General features: G+C 39.3%; 1 protein-coding gene across 2 annotated transcripts; it reads left to right on the forward strand.

Annotated features, from left to right (window-relative positions):
* The first annotated feature begins 1709 nt into the window (after positions 1–1709).
* Positions 1710–16625, forward strand: morc3a (MORC family CW-type zinc finger 3a). Of its 2 annotated transcripts, XM_084362894.1 has the most exons (19): positions 1710–1772; positions 5908–5980; positions 7714–7846; positions 8118–8344; positions 8666–8822; positions 8909–9053; positions 9172–9300; positions 9461–9580; positions 9669–9766; positions 9884–9988; positions 10087–10215; positions 11410–11484; positions 11650–11692; positions 11845–11934; positions 12091–12196; positions 12279–12351; positions 12478–13501; positions 14847–15040; positions 15185–16625. In XM_084362894.1, the coding sequence occupies exons 1-19, from the start codon at positions 1734–1736 to the stop codon at positions 15336–15338; spliced, it is 3114 nt and encodes a 1037-aa protein (XP_084219020.1). In that variant the 5' UTR covers positions 1710–1733; the 3' UTR covers positions 15339–16625. The 2 variants fall into 2 exon arrangements, with proteins under 2 accessions (XP_084219020.1, XP_084219021.1); XM_084362895.1 differs by lacking the exon at positions 5908–5980 and having other exon boundaries at positions 1746–1772.

Genomic DNA, 16625 nt, shown 5'->3' on the forward strand with positions numbered 1-16625 from the left:
CTCTCAATACCTGACATATCACATACAAATGACAAATGACGTGATATTTGATATCACTGTACACAAATATGTTAATGCTTCCGTCTGTCCGTAAGTCCCATCCTTGTGGACGCAATATCAGAAGAACAGGTCGCAATGATTCATATGAGGATTTCGACATCCTTTAGCACAAATGTCTAGTAGGATAACATGGTTAGTGTGAGTTATAAAGTGTCGTATCCAAAAAGCCGAAGGTCAACTTCAGTGTGACATCATAATATTATACAAAATAGGTTTTTCCATTATTTAATGCCATTGCTCAGGAACAGCAACAACACAGAGGTACACAACCACAAGGCGGTAATTCTAGTTTGACTATGCTTCAACGAACACCAGAGGGCCAAAACAAGTCTTCCATATTAGTTTTCTCAAACTACAAATGTTGCAACAACATAAAAAATCTCTCAAGAGGATCTAGAGAATGTGGCTGCAAAGAAGGAAGTATGGACAACCTAGCTTAATCAGCTGCCATAACAAAGACATGTGAAATGACTCGACGCTGTCGTGTAACAACTTCTTATTCTTTGTTTGTTCAGAAGGTTTTTCAGAGTTTCAAAAGTTACCAAAACAAAATCATCAGGAGTCTTCCAAGCTGAGTGCAATATGTTTTATTGCAGTAAAACATGAGATCATACGGACAAAAGCCCATGAAAAAATGCAGCACAAAATGTTCTCCTTATATTCACTAATTCTCGCTTTGTGTATCAGTCTATGCATCAATCTTGATTCCACTGATAGGTGCTCATTCAATCAACTGGTGCAGAATAACACACATTTCATCCATCTATCATTATTTCTTCACAGAAATTATTGTCAATAACTACTTATAAAGGCTATATTACTCTACAACACATTAAGTAAAAATGTATGTGTTAATCTAGTTTTGCAAGAGATCAGATCAGGGAAAAAATATACTTGGTTGTTTATTGTAGCTGAAACTGCATCATTTTCACAAAGCTGTAAAAGCTTTTTAATGGCTCTGAGTTAATTTTATGTACTTACTCTTCCTGTCCCTCTGAAGGAGAGGGAGAGTGTCTGGGAAGACCCTACTCACAAGACTGTCTGAGCTGATTTGCATTGGCACACGACTGTTTCAAGGCAAAAGGTTAATTGAATACTTGGCTTACTGGGTAAAAAAGATCACAACTTAGTGTTAGACAGATGACTATTGTAATGAAGAAAGGCTAAGAGGACGAGCTTCTGGTGTGACTCCTCACAATATAAGAAAAGATTAAAGGTATCACATTGCTTTTGACAACATTGTGTGAAAATAGTTATTACCACAGAAAATGTGTGCTTTTATTTTGGAAAATGTAGAACCGGGAGCCATGTTAACTCAACATTTACTAGCAGCTTAAAAACAAAAATAGATAATATTACTATGACATTATTGTAATAACAACAACAAATATCTATAGTCCATATCAGTGATATTCATAGGAAAACTGAGCAAACAATGTAAAGAGAAAAGATGAGCAGACAGGAAGTTGCACTGGACAGTTAACTTACTTTATTTAGTTACATTTTTTACATATGGTAGAGTAAAAAATAATCAGTGAAGCCAATACTTTGTTAAAGGGGGGTCACTTTTATGCTAAAGAGTTGCATAATCATCTATTTCCCGCAACAGTTTCGGTTTCCCTTCGCCCACGTGACCTCACATCCTCCCTACCGTCATCCGTATTTGCGCCAAGATGGCCGCGCAAGCAGACCGCGGTGTCCCGCTCAGCACGGTGAGTCCAGTTTCCTCATCTGTTTTGTGACATGTTTATACTGTGACGTGAACAGTCAATGCACGGATAAAGTCGACTAACGTGGTTAAATATATCGGACGCGTGCTGTTTGAAATGGCATGCTGGTAGCGAGTCTGCGGAGGTCTGTGGTCTCCTCTGCTGCGTTAGCTAGGAAGTGAGTACCGGGCTGCACCACTCATCCTCCGGCTGCGGAGAGGAGAGCCTGTGAGCCGCTCTGCTCTTCCTTCACATTCGTGTTTACTCCACGACACATGGCAGTGTGTTATTATGTGTTTGTAAACAGTCCAATGAGGTGTGGGAGGTGATGACGGAGCTCCTTAAACGGCACGATACATTCACTTCTCCTGCGTATTATCATAACTTGACTTGAGATGTGAAGCTACATCTGTGTGAACCTCTAAAGAAGCACATTTCAAATGTTTCTGGGTAAATACATAAATACAGTACATTTATACATATATTTTTATGTGTATAGATTACACGTATAGATATACACTGTATACCTTTATTGACAATAATTCTCTTGGTCAATGTTTTTTGAAGTAAATCTAATCATTCAGTGGGGATTAAAGGTGCACTATGTGTTACAATGAAGTCATAAACTGAGTCAACAAACTGACCCTAAAGGATAACACAGTTTCATATTGTTGTAGTTTGTTTATATGTGGCGGACCCTGCCACCTTTCTAGCTTCAAACTGTGTTCTGGGACCTTATTTTCCTTTGAGAACAGCTTTTTTATTCAGTTGTGGGGAAAAAAGTATTTCTGAGTTTGTATTATTACCTCATATAGATATTGAATTTATTCTTCAACACTAAATGGTGCCCCTTTAATACATTGACCAACACTGTGCTTATATGTTCTAAAGAAATATCATATAAAAATGTATTTTCAAATGGTGCTTGTTTCTTAAATATTTCACTTAACAAATGTTGTGAAACTATCAGATTTTCCTTGGAAGAAGAGGGTAACAGTGACAATTGTATTTCTTGATACATCATCAGAGAGAACAAGTCAAAAACCGTCATGATGATGACGTCTGTGGTTTTTTCAACATGTATCACCCAGTGTCCTCCTGTTAATCTAAACATGTACCCGCTGACTGTTTATAATCATATGGATGCTGTTGTAATGTATTGTGATTTAGATCCTGACCCATCATACATCCTCCTGGAGAGTGACAAAGTTACGTGTTTGGCTCCAAAGTACATGTTTACATAATCGGCATCAGTAAACAGGACGCTGTCTGATACTGTCAGTCGCGGGGAGGGATGCTGTTTTTTGGGGGAAAGTTCACTGAAGTCTCGGTCAGGAGGGCTGACCGTTGCAGTGATTTTTTTCAAGACAGTAACTACAACAACACAATAGTGGAAGGCGAAAAACACATGGTGAGTTAAAGTTTTTTGGGGCAGAAGAGTCGGTAGGATAGACAGGATGACGCTTCTCCACGCTTTGCTGTTGAGGTGTGAGAAGTTGAGGGTGGGAAGGCGCATTACTTCGTAGGCGTTGTGTGTGATTCTGATTGAATTCCTTTATCATGGTGAAGAACTATAGAGGAGAGTTAATGAAGTTATCCTTTTGTGGAGCAGCAACAGACGCAGGGTGCTTTGAGTTAACAGGTAGCAGAGAGTCTTTTTTGGCAGCATCTGTGGGTGTCAGTGGTGTGTTGTTTAAAGCTCAGTTCATTGCCGAGATAAGTGAAGCACTCTATCGTCTCAACTGTTTCATTAGTCATACAGGTTTGGTTGTGGTTGGAGTGTGGTGGGCTTTAGTGTTTATTATCATTTCTTTCAAATCTATCACCGCTCATAGCAGCACTGTCTGCCTGTGAATCACTTCAAATCATGGGGTTTATTAAGGCCAACGTTAGCCTCTGGTTTGCTAGTTAACTACTGATGTCACTCTTGTTACTCCACTTAAAGGATAAGTTTAGCTTAAAATTAAAACTCTCATTATTGTGAGGGAAATTCCCAAATGTTTGTTATTCTGATATCTTATTCTTGCATATGAAACTTAACAAGTTAGGAAGATGTGTTAGGAGTGAAAACATTGTGTCTATGGGCCTCCCATGGTTTATGTCATGTGACAGTTTTATGGTTTCAGAGTGTATGTGATAGAGGGTTGAAAAGCCTCTATCACATCAGTCATCCTGAGGAGTATTTTGTAACCTTTCTGTGTAACCTCTCCTGGAAATATGTGTTCTGAGAATGGTTGATATATGAAATATAAACTATGGGATGTACGTGTATGTTAAATTTATGTTAACCAGTGGAGATAATGGGAGTGTTATTCTAAGTGGTCCAGATGTAACCTTGTGACCTCTACAATTGTGCATATTGGATTTCTACTACTATAAAAGCTGAAGAAAGACTGCCTCTCTTCAGTCAACATCTATGTGCTGCTGATGTGTGACTCTTGCTTGCAAGCATGAAAAGAACAACTTCTAGAAAATAAATATTGTGTCAAACTTGTTGTTTGACCAACTCTTATCTGCACTAGACAAGCGACGGGTTTTCAGTTGCCACGACATTATCTTCTTACCCTCGTGCCGATAGAAAGTTGGATGTTTTGTCATCCACTTCAGGAGCTTTATAGCCGAACAGCGTTACAGCATTCTCCTGAACAACTGAAAAAAGGTGAAAGAACGAATGAGTAAAAGGATGAAATGGCTCCATAAAGTTAATCGGGGGTAATCCAAGTCTCCATGTGCCCCGAGATCCCAGTCTGCTCCTGGACTAGCTTTATGGGACCGTTTTATGTTTTTGGTTTGTTGTTATTTTTGTGTAGGTTGTTTTTATACACAATCTACTTCAGTTGTTTAGGGAAATGCTGCAATGCTGTTTTGCTGTAAGGTGCCAGATATTTTTGTGGACTACGACACCTCACCTGACTTTCCATTGTAAGGGAAATTCTCCTTGTTGAAGTAGAGAGTTGCTAATTCTCTGAAGAATTTTAGCCTCAGTGAGATGAATCAGATCTTTGATGTTTTAGTGGACAGCAAATGTCATCCTATCTACCGTCCTGTTAACACCTCAGGCGAGGAGAACCGCCCCTCATGTGACTTCCTGACCTGTTCTAATACTAACAAACCTCCACACCTTAGGTGAAGGACAATCTCCCCTCCTCTCACATTCTGATGCGTTCTCTACCAAGTAATGATTTCTGAATTCAAAACTATTTAATTCCCACACCATCTGCAGGAGCCCGAGTAGAAAATGACTGTAACTGTACTATTTTTGCAGTTTATATTTAAGAAAAAAAATGTCTTGACATGTGCCAACAAACTTAAATCAAACTGCATTTTGAAAACACTAACTGCAACAAAACAAATATATAATTTAACTTTTCTGCAAAATGTTCTACTTTTTCATGTTTGTGTCCTCTATTTCCATTGGTTATTACACTGTGGGACAAAAAGTCTCGACACCACATCACATAAGTGTCAACAACAACAACATTTGTGAAAACAAAAAGATTTCACTGTTTCTCTGTCCAGACAACACAAGACATGAGCTTGTGTGTATTCAGCATTCAGAGTATAATTTTGTCGGGGGCATCGTCTGACAGGGAACCTTTTGTTGCATGTCATCCCACTCTCATTCTCTTTCCCCCCACATTTCCCGTCTCTCTTTACCATGAAATGTCAAATAAAAGCAAAAATAAGAAGACCACATAATGCATTAATTATTACACTTTAGGTCTATGAGATACAGTGATTGTTATTTTAGTTTTAGTTCAATTAGTGACAGCACAACACTGTATAAGAAAAAAATGACATGATTATTATTCTAAAGTGTAAACCTTTGAGAAGATGTTTAGTTTTTTGGTAGATCCCACAATGCTCATTCTGTTTTTGAACAATGACACATGTCTTTATTCATAGAAAAGTACTTGAGAGGAAATCATAAATCCTCTGCCTGTGTAAGGCACATGCAGCTGTTGGTGACTAATAGCCTAACTATGTATCTTCACCATTAAAAATGTTTGTGGCCTCAAAATGTTGATGCACTTAAGGCTAAAGACATCTTGATTTAATTTAAATAGACTGGGTTATGAAATTAGGTTTGAAAACCATATGTAACTATTGAGTCATTTTTTATTTGTTCCTCTTGCAGCTCTGTCCCAAGTTTCTTCATACAAATTCCACCAGCCACACCTGGCCCTTCAGTGCTATAGCTGAGCTCATAGGTGAGTCATCATCACATGGTTGTATATTCACGATAAACAGGCTGCTTAAGTTTCGATTTGACTACCATGTCCTCGGGTGATCTGCATCATTAACACTATTGGATTACATAATGATTCCGTGACTTCTGGATGTGCTGTTTATTTTTGTGAATAAATCCAGCTATGTTTAAGTACGTTAAAATGCAATTGGGATGCATTTTCTCAGTCACTGGGACAGATATCTGTGGAGTGCTTCCTCTGTAATTGTTTTGAAGCAGTGGTGGCAGGAGTTAATTATTGGTAATTGTTCCAAGTCCATGGCTGTTGGTCCTAGCTGTGGTTCTAGTTATTTTACCATGATTAAAGGTCTACTTCTATCCTGTGGACCTTATACTTATTTGTGTTTTTTTAATAATATATTTTCCATTTCATCTACCTGTGGTGTTAATGTTCTTGGTGGTACATCCACTCCTGAATGAAGGTAGAGGCAGCACTGTAAAACAAAACTGAAACTGAAAACAGACATTGTATTTGCATTAACTTGCAGCAAACATTTGAATTTAACGTTTCTCTTATAACACCAGACCCCATGTTTACCTGATAGCATCAACATTACAATGGCCTAATTCAAATAATAACATGTAAAGTGTATGGTCATTGATGAAATGCTGTTATAAGAACAGTCAGCTTACCACTTAAAAGATTTTCCAAACGTGAAACAATTTGTTAGTATATATATTTTTTAAGGAATTAGTTATACTGTGTTTTCAGTTGTCACCAATTTAATCTAAATAAATTGTCCTGTTATTTGTAAAAATCTACTTCAGAACTAAATCAAAACCAAAAATGCTGCTCTGATCTTTGTTCCTTGGTGTGTTTGCTGTAGTCTTATCCCTTATTAATGTATGCTTAAGTCACTTCTCTCACTGGTCTGTGAAAGCTTTTTAAATAGTGATGACCTCAGCTGGAGAGTGAGCTGATGTCTCACTTGAATGCTGAGGTAAAAGCAGCCACAACATGTTGTATCAAAAGAGTGCAGTGGTCAGTCAGTAGTTCAAATTCAAGTATGGTATATTCAGTTGGTACTTTGCTATCTGTTATCTGGTTTATTATCTGATAACTATTGAGGTGTAAATCTATTGAGGTGTGAATCTTCACTGGCCTCATGATTCAATTCAGTTACGATTCAGCTGTCAACGATTCGAATGCAAAGCGCTTCTCGATGCATCTCCGTGTATGGCATCCTCAATGATTTATATTACTGCACATGGCGACTTTTTCATCACTTAAATTCCCCTTTTATTTATAAAGTCTTTCCAATAATCATACTACAGCAGTCCTCAATATAAAAGCTGGATCTTTTCAATATATAAACATTGCAAAAACAAAACATTGATCCATCTGCAGTGACTTACACATTTGTTGTAATAATAATAATAGTAATATTGTTTTCACATGGCAGCTTTAAGATAAGGCATCTATTGACTCTGCTGCACACACCTCTCTCAGAGTTGGACAGCAAAGAGATATGCCTTGCAAGCAGTCGCTGAAACTGCGTGGCAAAACTCATTCTGCCCTGATAAGGCTGTTTTTTTATGTTACCATTTACATCTTACTGCACCCAAAAATCCTGGGAAAATATCAGTCGGTCCTCTGTACAGTTTTAGATCAGTGCAGTGTGAGAGCTTTAAACGCGGGAGATTTAGATTTTCATGTGAATTTAAGTTGCCCTTAAAAATGTTTTCATTTTTCAGACAATGCCTATGACCCAGATGTCAGTGCCAAACAGTTCTGGATTGATAAGACTGTGGTTCAAGAACAAGAATGCCTCACCTTTATGGATAATGGAAATGGACTGGATCATGAAACGATGCATAAGATGCTCAGGTAAGGACACTGCTGCTTGATACTTCATGTAAAATCATGGACAAAGCTGTGTTACCTTATACTAACAAATATTCATTTTGCTAACAATTGAATGTGGATATTTGTTGTTTGTTGTAGAATTTAATGATCCACTTGATTTTTACATTGCACTGACATACCTCATAATGACTACTGAAACCCTTTAAAAACAAATTCTATATGTGATGCTTTATTTATGTATGAACAATGATACGATTCATATACTCACTAAACCACATTTTTCCCCCTCAAGCTTTGGGTACAGTGACAAGACTGCTATAAATGGTCTAGAGCCAATTGGTATCTATGGCAACGGTTTCAAGTCTGGATCCATGCGTCTGGGCAAAGACGCCATCGTCTTCTCCAAATCAAAGAATACCTCGTGTGTCGGGATGCTCTCTCAGACTTACCTAGAGGAGATTGATGCTAAGCAAATAATCGTACCTATCGTCTGCTTTGAGAAGGGAGAAAGAAACCAGTATATCCTTTACCTACTGCGGTAAGACATATTGCGTCATCTAAATAAATGAAGTGTAAATGTATATGTCGTCCTGATTGATTGCCATTTTTAAACAATCATGTGTTGGCTGGTTGGCGGCCTTCTCCTGTTTATAATTACCCTGTTCTGATTCACCTTTTAAAGTCCTCCATGTTTGTTTGTGGTTGCCTTCATGCAAATTTCCTGCCTGCATTTGTGCATTGTGGAGGAATGCAAAGCATCATCCAAATGACGGCCCTACCAGGCAATCTTTTTTCCATTTGTCCAAGTGCTGTTGCAAGTTGTCCTTAACTTCAGCTTACTCAGGGTAAGAGAGGAGCACAAAGCCAGTCTGCAGGACATCCTGTGCTACTCTCCTTACAAGACACAAGCAGAACTGCTCCAAGAGATCAGTGCCATCAGTTCCTCCTGGTCCTCAGGGACAACCGGCACACGGATCATCATCTGGAATCTCCGCAGGTCTGTCTTCAGTCCACACCTACAAAGATGTTTACTTCTTCCTGGAACAACAAGATTTGATTTTCTGTTTTCCCTTTTTGCAATAGAACATCTACCGATACAACAGAGTTTGATTTTACGAGTGACCGTTATGATATCCGAATTCCATCTGACATCTACGAGGCAATGAACGACAAATCTCCACATCCAGGGGTGACGTCACACACTCCTGAGAGTGTTTACTCACTGCGGGTGAGGAACAGTAATACATGTTTCAACATTTCCTAATCATATCATTTATATGCTACATCCACACACAGTCACGACACCAAATTCTTTTTTTAACTTCCTGTGTCTTTAATGACTGCAGGCGTATTGCAGTATTCTCTACCTGAAGCCTCGGATGCAGGTCGTCATACGTGGTCAAAAGGTGAAATCTCAGCTCATTGCAAAGAGTCTGGCCTTCATCCAAAAGGACCACTACAAGCCCACTTTCCTGGTATCCTTTCATCACAGGTCCTCTTGTGCTGTGCCTTTTTTTTTTGACAATTCTCCCTCTAGTTTAAAATGTACGCTGAGTGTTTATAAATGTGTTTATTTGGAAAAATTATATATGTGAACCCCTCTATGCTCTTGAGTTTTCCTTAATGTTATTTCAGACCAGACGTGTTCCTATCACTTTTGGTTATAACACCAAAAGTAAAGACCAGTATGGCGTTATGATGTATCACAAGAATCGGCTCATCAAAGGGTATGAACGTGTGGGCTGCCAGCTCAAGGTGAGTGTTGTTTTGGTAAGTTACACACATTTCCAAGTGCTTCGTAATGTCATCATGCAGTGTTCTTATGAATCTTTGCCCTCTCCAGGCCAACAACATGGGTGTTGGGGTCATTGGAGTCATAGAGTGTAACTTTCTGGATCCTACCCACAACAAACAGAGTTTTGATCAGACAGATAAGTACAGGTAAGGGCACTGGTGCCATACTGAGTTTTGCTCACATTGGTGTGATTATATTCCAAATGCATTTCTGTGAGTTTGGATTTTCCACACAAAAGTTAAGTTATCTATGTTTTGGTTCAGGAAAACTATAACCACTTTGGGGACCAAACTGGAGGAGTACTGGAAAGAAATCCGCCACAAGAGAATAAAAGAGAATCCCAACTGCCTCCCAGTGGAAGATACCATGTCAGTACATTTTGAAATGACCGCATGAATTCTACACCTACATTTTTCTCACCATGTTGTCTACATGCTCTGATATTTACCTCTTTCTGTGTCCTCAGGAAGCGACCAGATCAAAACTGGGCACAGTGTGATAAGTGTTTGAAATGGCGCAAACTCCCTGATGGGATCGACTGCAGCAGGCTGCCAGAAAAATGGTACTGCGCTTTGAACCCTGATCCTCAGTTCAGGTAAGCAGAGCATTATCCAACAATCTGCTGCAATAACCACAGTGTGGTGTGCATGGTTCAAACAGGTTCTGGAAATACTTGAAAGTGTATGAATTTTAATGTGGTGTATTCCAGGTCTGAAAAGTGCTTGGACTTTTGGTAAAGTCCTTGAAAATGCTTGAAATTGTAACTGCATTACTTTCATGAAAATCCCTACCCGGCTGAACTGTTACATTTGTAGAAAAAGGAACGCTAATAAAAGCAAACAACAGACTGGCCCGGGCTCACGCTGCTCTCCCTTTCTGGATCAGCTAGTGATAGAAAACTGATCAAAACTGAGTTTTAGGTTGCGCCCAACAAATGCTAGATATCTATTTATGATACAGGATACTTTATTTTATAACTAAAAATGCAGGTTCACAGCAAAATGCATTGTATTACATCCTAAGGTGCTGGAAAAACTTGAAAATGCTTAAAAACTGCTAAAACTTGAGTCTTGAAAAGTGTAGGAACCCTGGATGTGATCAAATAAACAATTACAAGATTTTCCTATATACAAATCTGCTCTTCTGTAGAATAATTTCTAGATCTGCACATACATTTGTAACTGTTCTGTAATCAGCAATTTAGTTAAATTTTGGGCCTATCTTTGGTGACACTGCGACTAAATTACTTGAGCTAGGAGCACCTGTGCAACACCAGGAGTAATATTTCTGCTGATAATGTTTTGGCCTGGCCGCCACTGCAATAAAAAAAACGTAAAAAATCAAGAAAGTAAACAAAACATTGCATTGCAGTCAATCAGCTGATCCACTTCCTCAATATATACACAGTTATTACGGTTTGTTACTTTGCCCGTAAGGCCTGTGCTACCTTCTTCTCCCCCAAGGACAGGATGAGGTGACCCATGACCAGATTTTAATAGTAAATGATAACACAGCATTGTGAGGATACAGCCATTTCATACACAAGACGTCGCCTAGAAAAGGTGGATCTACTGTGATCAGCTGTGACTCTGTCTGTCTGTTATAGTGTGTAGTGTTCTCCAAGGGGCATGATTCATGAAAAGGTTCCCATACCAAAGAGTTATACAGTGATAGTAAAGTACTGAGCTGGCAATGGTATTCTAGTGGCAGTCTAACCCAAACATAGCTCGGACTCAGTGGATGTTTACTTATGTTTTCAATGTGCTAATTCTCTAATTTGCCCTCCCAGGAGCTGCGGGGTAGAAGAGGAGCCCGAGGACTCAGATGATGAGCAGCCTTCATACCGCAAGACCTACAAACTACAGTGAGTCCTGCTTCAGTGAAAAACACTGCCACAACATTTGCCCAAAATTGAATTGAATAATTAGACTCGATAAGAATAGCACATCTTTGTTTTAAACGTTTTAACAGGTTAACTGGGCATTAGAAATGATAATAACTAATAAAAAAGTGATTTATTTTTTAACAGGGAGCGGGAAGAAAAAAAGAATAAAGAGATGCAAAGACAAAGGGTAAGGACACATCGTCTGCTGTAAATCGTCTGCCACTTTTCTGCCTTCTGTTACCTCCTTGTGATTTGTATTAAGTAGTTTCTGATATTAGTGATTTTTGATTCCATAAATGTTAAAATGTGATTAATAGCACTTGGGGATTGTTTTTATAGGAAGCGGAGGAACTGAAGCGCAAAGAAGAGCAGTCGCTGGCTGAACTCAAGAGGCAAAACCAGGCCCTGAAACGGCAGCTGCGTCAAACTGTATGTTTCCCATCTGATACCAAAGGAATAACACTGACACTAATGATAATGATTGTGTTAACAAAATGTTCTCATTGGAGAAGTGGGTGTGGTTTAGGAATATTAATTATCACAAATGAAAAAAACCTGTCTTCTTTTTGTTGTTCTCCTCAACAGCCGACCGTTTCCCCCGTCACCCCCACTACCCCAAGGAGCAGAGTTAACACTCAGTTACCAAGAGGGGGTGCTGTAAGAGCTGAATCCTCCACCATTTCTCAAGCTGGTATGAAAACTTGCTCTTAGTGTGTATGAGAAAGAGAGAACGTTTGACAGAATAACAAATGTCTTTTTTTCTTCTTTTCTAGCTTGCAGCCCCTCCAGTAACAGTGGCCTTCCAGTAATTTCTAATGTGTGCTCACTGTCAGCAAGCATCCCAAGGTATGTTTTTGTGTTTGTGATCTTAAGCATACCAAAAGGAAGGTTTAAACAGTCTCAGTGTGCTTTAAATATATACATTTTAATGTGTTTAAGAGTCATATTAACTGTGCTTTGTGTGCACTGCAGGGGGAAAAGAACACAGCCTTCTACTCCGCAGAGAACACCCAAAAGACCAAAAGTTAATGGACGTCTTTTCGGCACCCCTAGTACGTCCAAATCAGTGGATGTGAGCCCAATGAGCTCGCCATCAGTGCCTGTTGATAATGACGGTGATGATACTGATGATGATATTTTCATCTTGGAGACTGACAGTACCCCCAAGCCAAAAAAGCCAGGCTTTGATTTGACTAAAGTGAAGGCAGAGAAGGAGCAAAGTGAGGTCGGCATGTTGTTGGAGTGCAGTGATGATGCTGCTCTGGATGACCCCTCAGAGACGAACGCCGCAGGTACGGGCTCTGCAGTGTCGGTGACAGCTGTGGGAACCAGTCCGTCCCCCCCAGCACCACCTGCAGAGGTGGCCAGCATCACCACCCAGACAGATCTAGCCAAAGTGAAGAAGGAGGAGGAAGACCTAAATCAGACTCAAGGGGAGGAGATAGCAGGGCAGAGCGACACTCGCGATGAGAATCAAGGAAAGCAGACTTTGCTGAAAGGAGAGACAGATCATCTTCGTCGCGAGGACGATGCTGGACCTTCTTCTGCAGATGTCAGTGACAGGAGAGACTCTCCACTTCACTACCCCAATATGATAGAAGTACAGGAACAGCAAAACCAGCTCTTAGATCTCATGGAGGCTACAGCTCTGGAAAGAGACGACTTTAAAGAGCAGGTCCGAGCACTTACCTGCCAACTGCAAGACGCTCAGAGCAGACTACAAGAGCTGACTCAGGTCAAGAAGGAGTGCTCTCATCAGGCCAGCCAGACAGAGGAAACGGAGGGAGGGAAGGACTACAAAAGTCTGTTCGAGAAGGCCAAACAGAAAGTCAATGAACTGATTAAGGACAAAGAATCTTTACTGGCAACTGCTGAGATCAAACCCTGTCCTGCGCAAGAGATGGAAAAGGACATTGACGAGATCACACTACAAGTTGACCGTCTGATACGGGAACTGGATCAGAGGAACAAGGAGAGGGATGAAATGCGCTCACAGGTCAGTGTTCCAGCTGTATTATGCGCTCAAGGTAGAAGACTGGCAATACTTCTTCTACTGTATTTTTCTTAAAGAAGTATTTAAAGCACCATTATGTAACTTGTTTCCTTTAAAATAACTTCAAAATCATGTTGATGGTATAGTGTCACATAATAGGGTGAATGGTGTCTCTGTCTCAGCCACTCTGCCACCCTATCTCTTGTTTCTGCACTGTGTAACTTCAGTGAGAGGTTAGGATCACAGCGTTACATACATGTTTACTTCAGCGTACAAGTTTTCAACACATAACGAATGATGGCCCTTGCATAAAACTGGGCTATCCATGCAGTTGAAAGGTACAAATAATTTTAGATTACTACTACATGAAAGAGAAAACAGAGAAAAAGGGCTGTGGTAGGTGGTTGGTTTTTGCCCGTTGTTCATCGTCTTTTTTTTAAGCCTCTGTTTTCACAGTACAGAAACAATAAGGCTGCCACATCCAGTTCACAAACTTTCTCTATTGCAGATAAACAGTCATTATGTTTCTAAGTATTTATGGTAGTGAGACAGTGTATATGGGATTGACTCCAAATAAACTACAGTACCCATGTTGGCTGTAATGAAGGAGCTTGTCACAAAGTAAAACAATGTGGCTCACTGATGTGTTTGCCATAGTTTTCAGACAAAATGGAAAACCAACAGACTTATCTTGTAATGCATGATATTTCCTTTATTCTATCAGATAATGAATACAGCAGGGAAATGCTGCATGAAAGCTTGAGTGTGAAGTTTGATTCTTGACCTTCGGGAACATTTAACTGAAATGAGTAATCGATTAGTTGTGAACTATTAAATATTTGCCAACTATGTGATACTTGATTAATCTGTTTGAGTCATTTAAGGAAAAAAAGTAGATTCTCTGATTCCAGCTTCTTAAATGTGAATATCTTCTAGTTTCTTTTCTCCTCTATGACAGCAAACTGAATAACTTTGGGTTGAGGATAAAACAGGGCATTCAACAAATCAATTAATGTAGAAAACAATAGATTAATAGACATTGAGAATGATCATTAATTGCAGCTCTGTGTTAAACGCTTGTTAGTCCACTTCCTAGCTTTTCTGAGCTGTTGTTGCACATTCCTCCTTTGCACTTCATGTAAAATAAAGGTAACTATAAAAAAGGAGTTATGTAAGATGCCACAGTTATATATGATCATTGTCTTTTGCATTTGTTCTTTCTCTATACACTTTGTTTGCTAGACCATGTAGGTTTTTGTCAACCTGTTTTATTGATGTTGACCTGCTCGCCCTTCCTCTTTTATTCATTTTCTTTTCTCCTGGGGTTCATTGTTTGCTGCGCCACCAGTTGGACAGTCTGGAGGAGGAAAGGGCAAACCTGGCATCCCGGTGTGAAGAGCTCAGGCTGAGCCTGCAGCAGGAGAGAGAGAAAGCACAAGAGGCACACAGAGCCACTGATTCTTCTGCTCAAACAAATCAAGAGGAGTCGGGAGGAACAGCATCAGCCTCTGGCACAGATTCAAGCTCAGATACATTCAGAAGGTTGGATTGTTTGAACATTTCTTGTCTTTCATGTTGTATGAATTACCACTAATTGACAAAGCCATGTATGAATGGAACAGCAGAACAACATTGTAAATGTTTTTTCTGTTATTTTACGCCTTGTGTTTCTCTTTTTGCCCACAGTTTGAAGGAGCTTCGGTACAACATCGGCCGCCTTCTCATAAACCGTGTGCCTGCACTGGACCTGAACCAAGTGAACTACGAGTGTAATGTAATCGATGAGATCCTTGAACAGATTCTCTCCAGTGAAGAGTCTTTCATGTCAGTAGGGACGTAGGACAGAGCAATAAATGAATAAACAAATCATATACAGTAACCCTGGATGCAAGTCTGCCACTCCACCTGTAAATAAGAATACAGACTCTTATGAGTCTGGGACATTAAGTCAAGTTTATTTTAAGGTGTTAAACAACCATATTGAATGCATTTAAAAGTTAAACAAATATGAAAGACAGAGACATGGGTGATGCCATATTTGATCCATAAAATGGAGAAGTGCAACTAAGGGCTGGTACTTGAAGGAACAGTTCAGTTGCTGTTTTATAGTCCACAAAACATTTCTAGAGCTTCACAGCAAAACAGTGTTGCAGCATTCTCCTTAACAACTAAAGTAGACTGGGACTTGCTTTAAAACGTAAACAAACAACACAAAAAAACCCAAATGGCTCCATACAGCCTGTGTCAGGCGTGATCCAAGTCTCCTGAAGATCTGAGATCCAGAATTAATTTGAAAAAAAATTATTTACACCATTAACAGGGTGCGTGCTAACAATTTTAGCTTAGCATCAACAGATTTCGACTGAAAGGGTTTAAAAGGGTCTTTTCAAATCAATTCAGGGTCTCTGGGCTTTGTTTTTTTAAAGCAAGTCCCCATCTACTTGAGTCTTCTTAGGAGAACGCTTTCCATCAGCATGGGGATGAGTAGATAATGACTGATTTTCATGTTAAAGTTGAAGTTTAAAAAAGCCTAAACCTGGAATGTGCCTATCTGATGTGGCATAATTTCAAAAGCCTGAAAAAAGCTACAAGATACATTATAATAAAAACCTCTATGAAACAACATAAATGAGAGTAATAAAGTTGTTCTATATATGCTTTACAATAGTTGCTTCTCCGTGCCCCTTGGAAGTAGTCTTGAAGTCTTGCCCTTAAACTCCAACTCTGAGGTGTGCACATGTGTACAGATTATGTATAGATACAGTAAATGCAGCACACTGAGAGCTAATTTGCACTATTTATTCATCTTGAAAGATGACAGTTGGAGAAAAAAACATGTAAAAATACAATGACAGCATACATAAATGAATGTTATAATAATCCATTTACTTGTCAGCTGCTTGATGTGTTACTGATCATTTAATTCTAGTCATGGTGTTGACTTGTGCTTTAAATAATGTTATCATGTTTATATTGGAAAACTCCTGATGCTTCATCTGATTCTGTTTCACAATGACAGCTGACTGTTTCCTCTTTGGTTTGTATTTAAGCATATTTTGTATTGATCCTGTCAGATATATTTTTATATTTGCCGACTTTGCTCTGTGATTAAATGCTCTAAATTCTT

This window comes from Pagrus pagrus, assembly GCF_965226575.1.
Source record: "Pagrus pagrus genome assembly, chromosome: 9".
NCBI lineage: Eukaryota > Metazoa > Chordata > Actinopteri > Spariformes > Sparidae > Pagrus > Pagrus pagrus.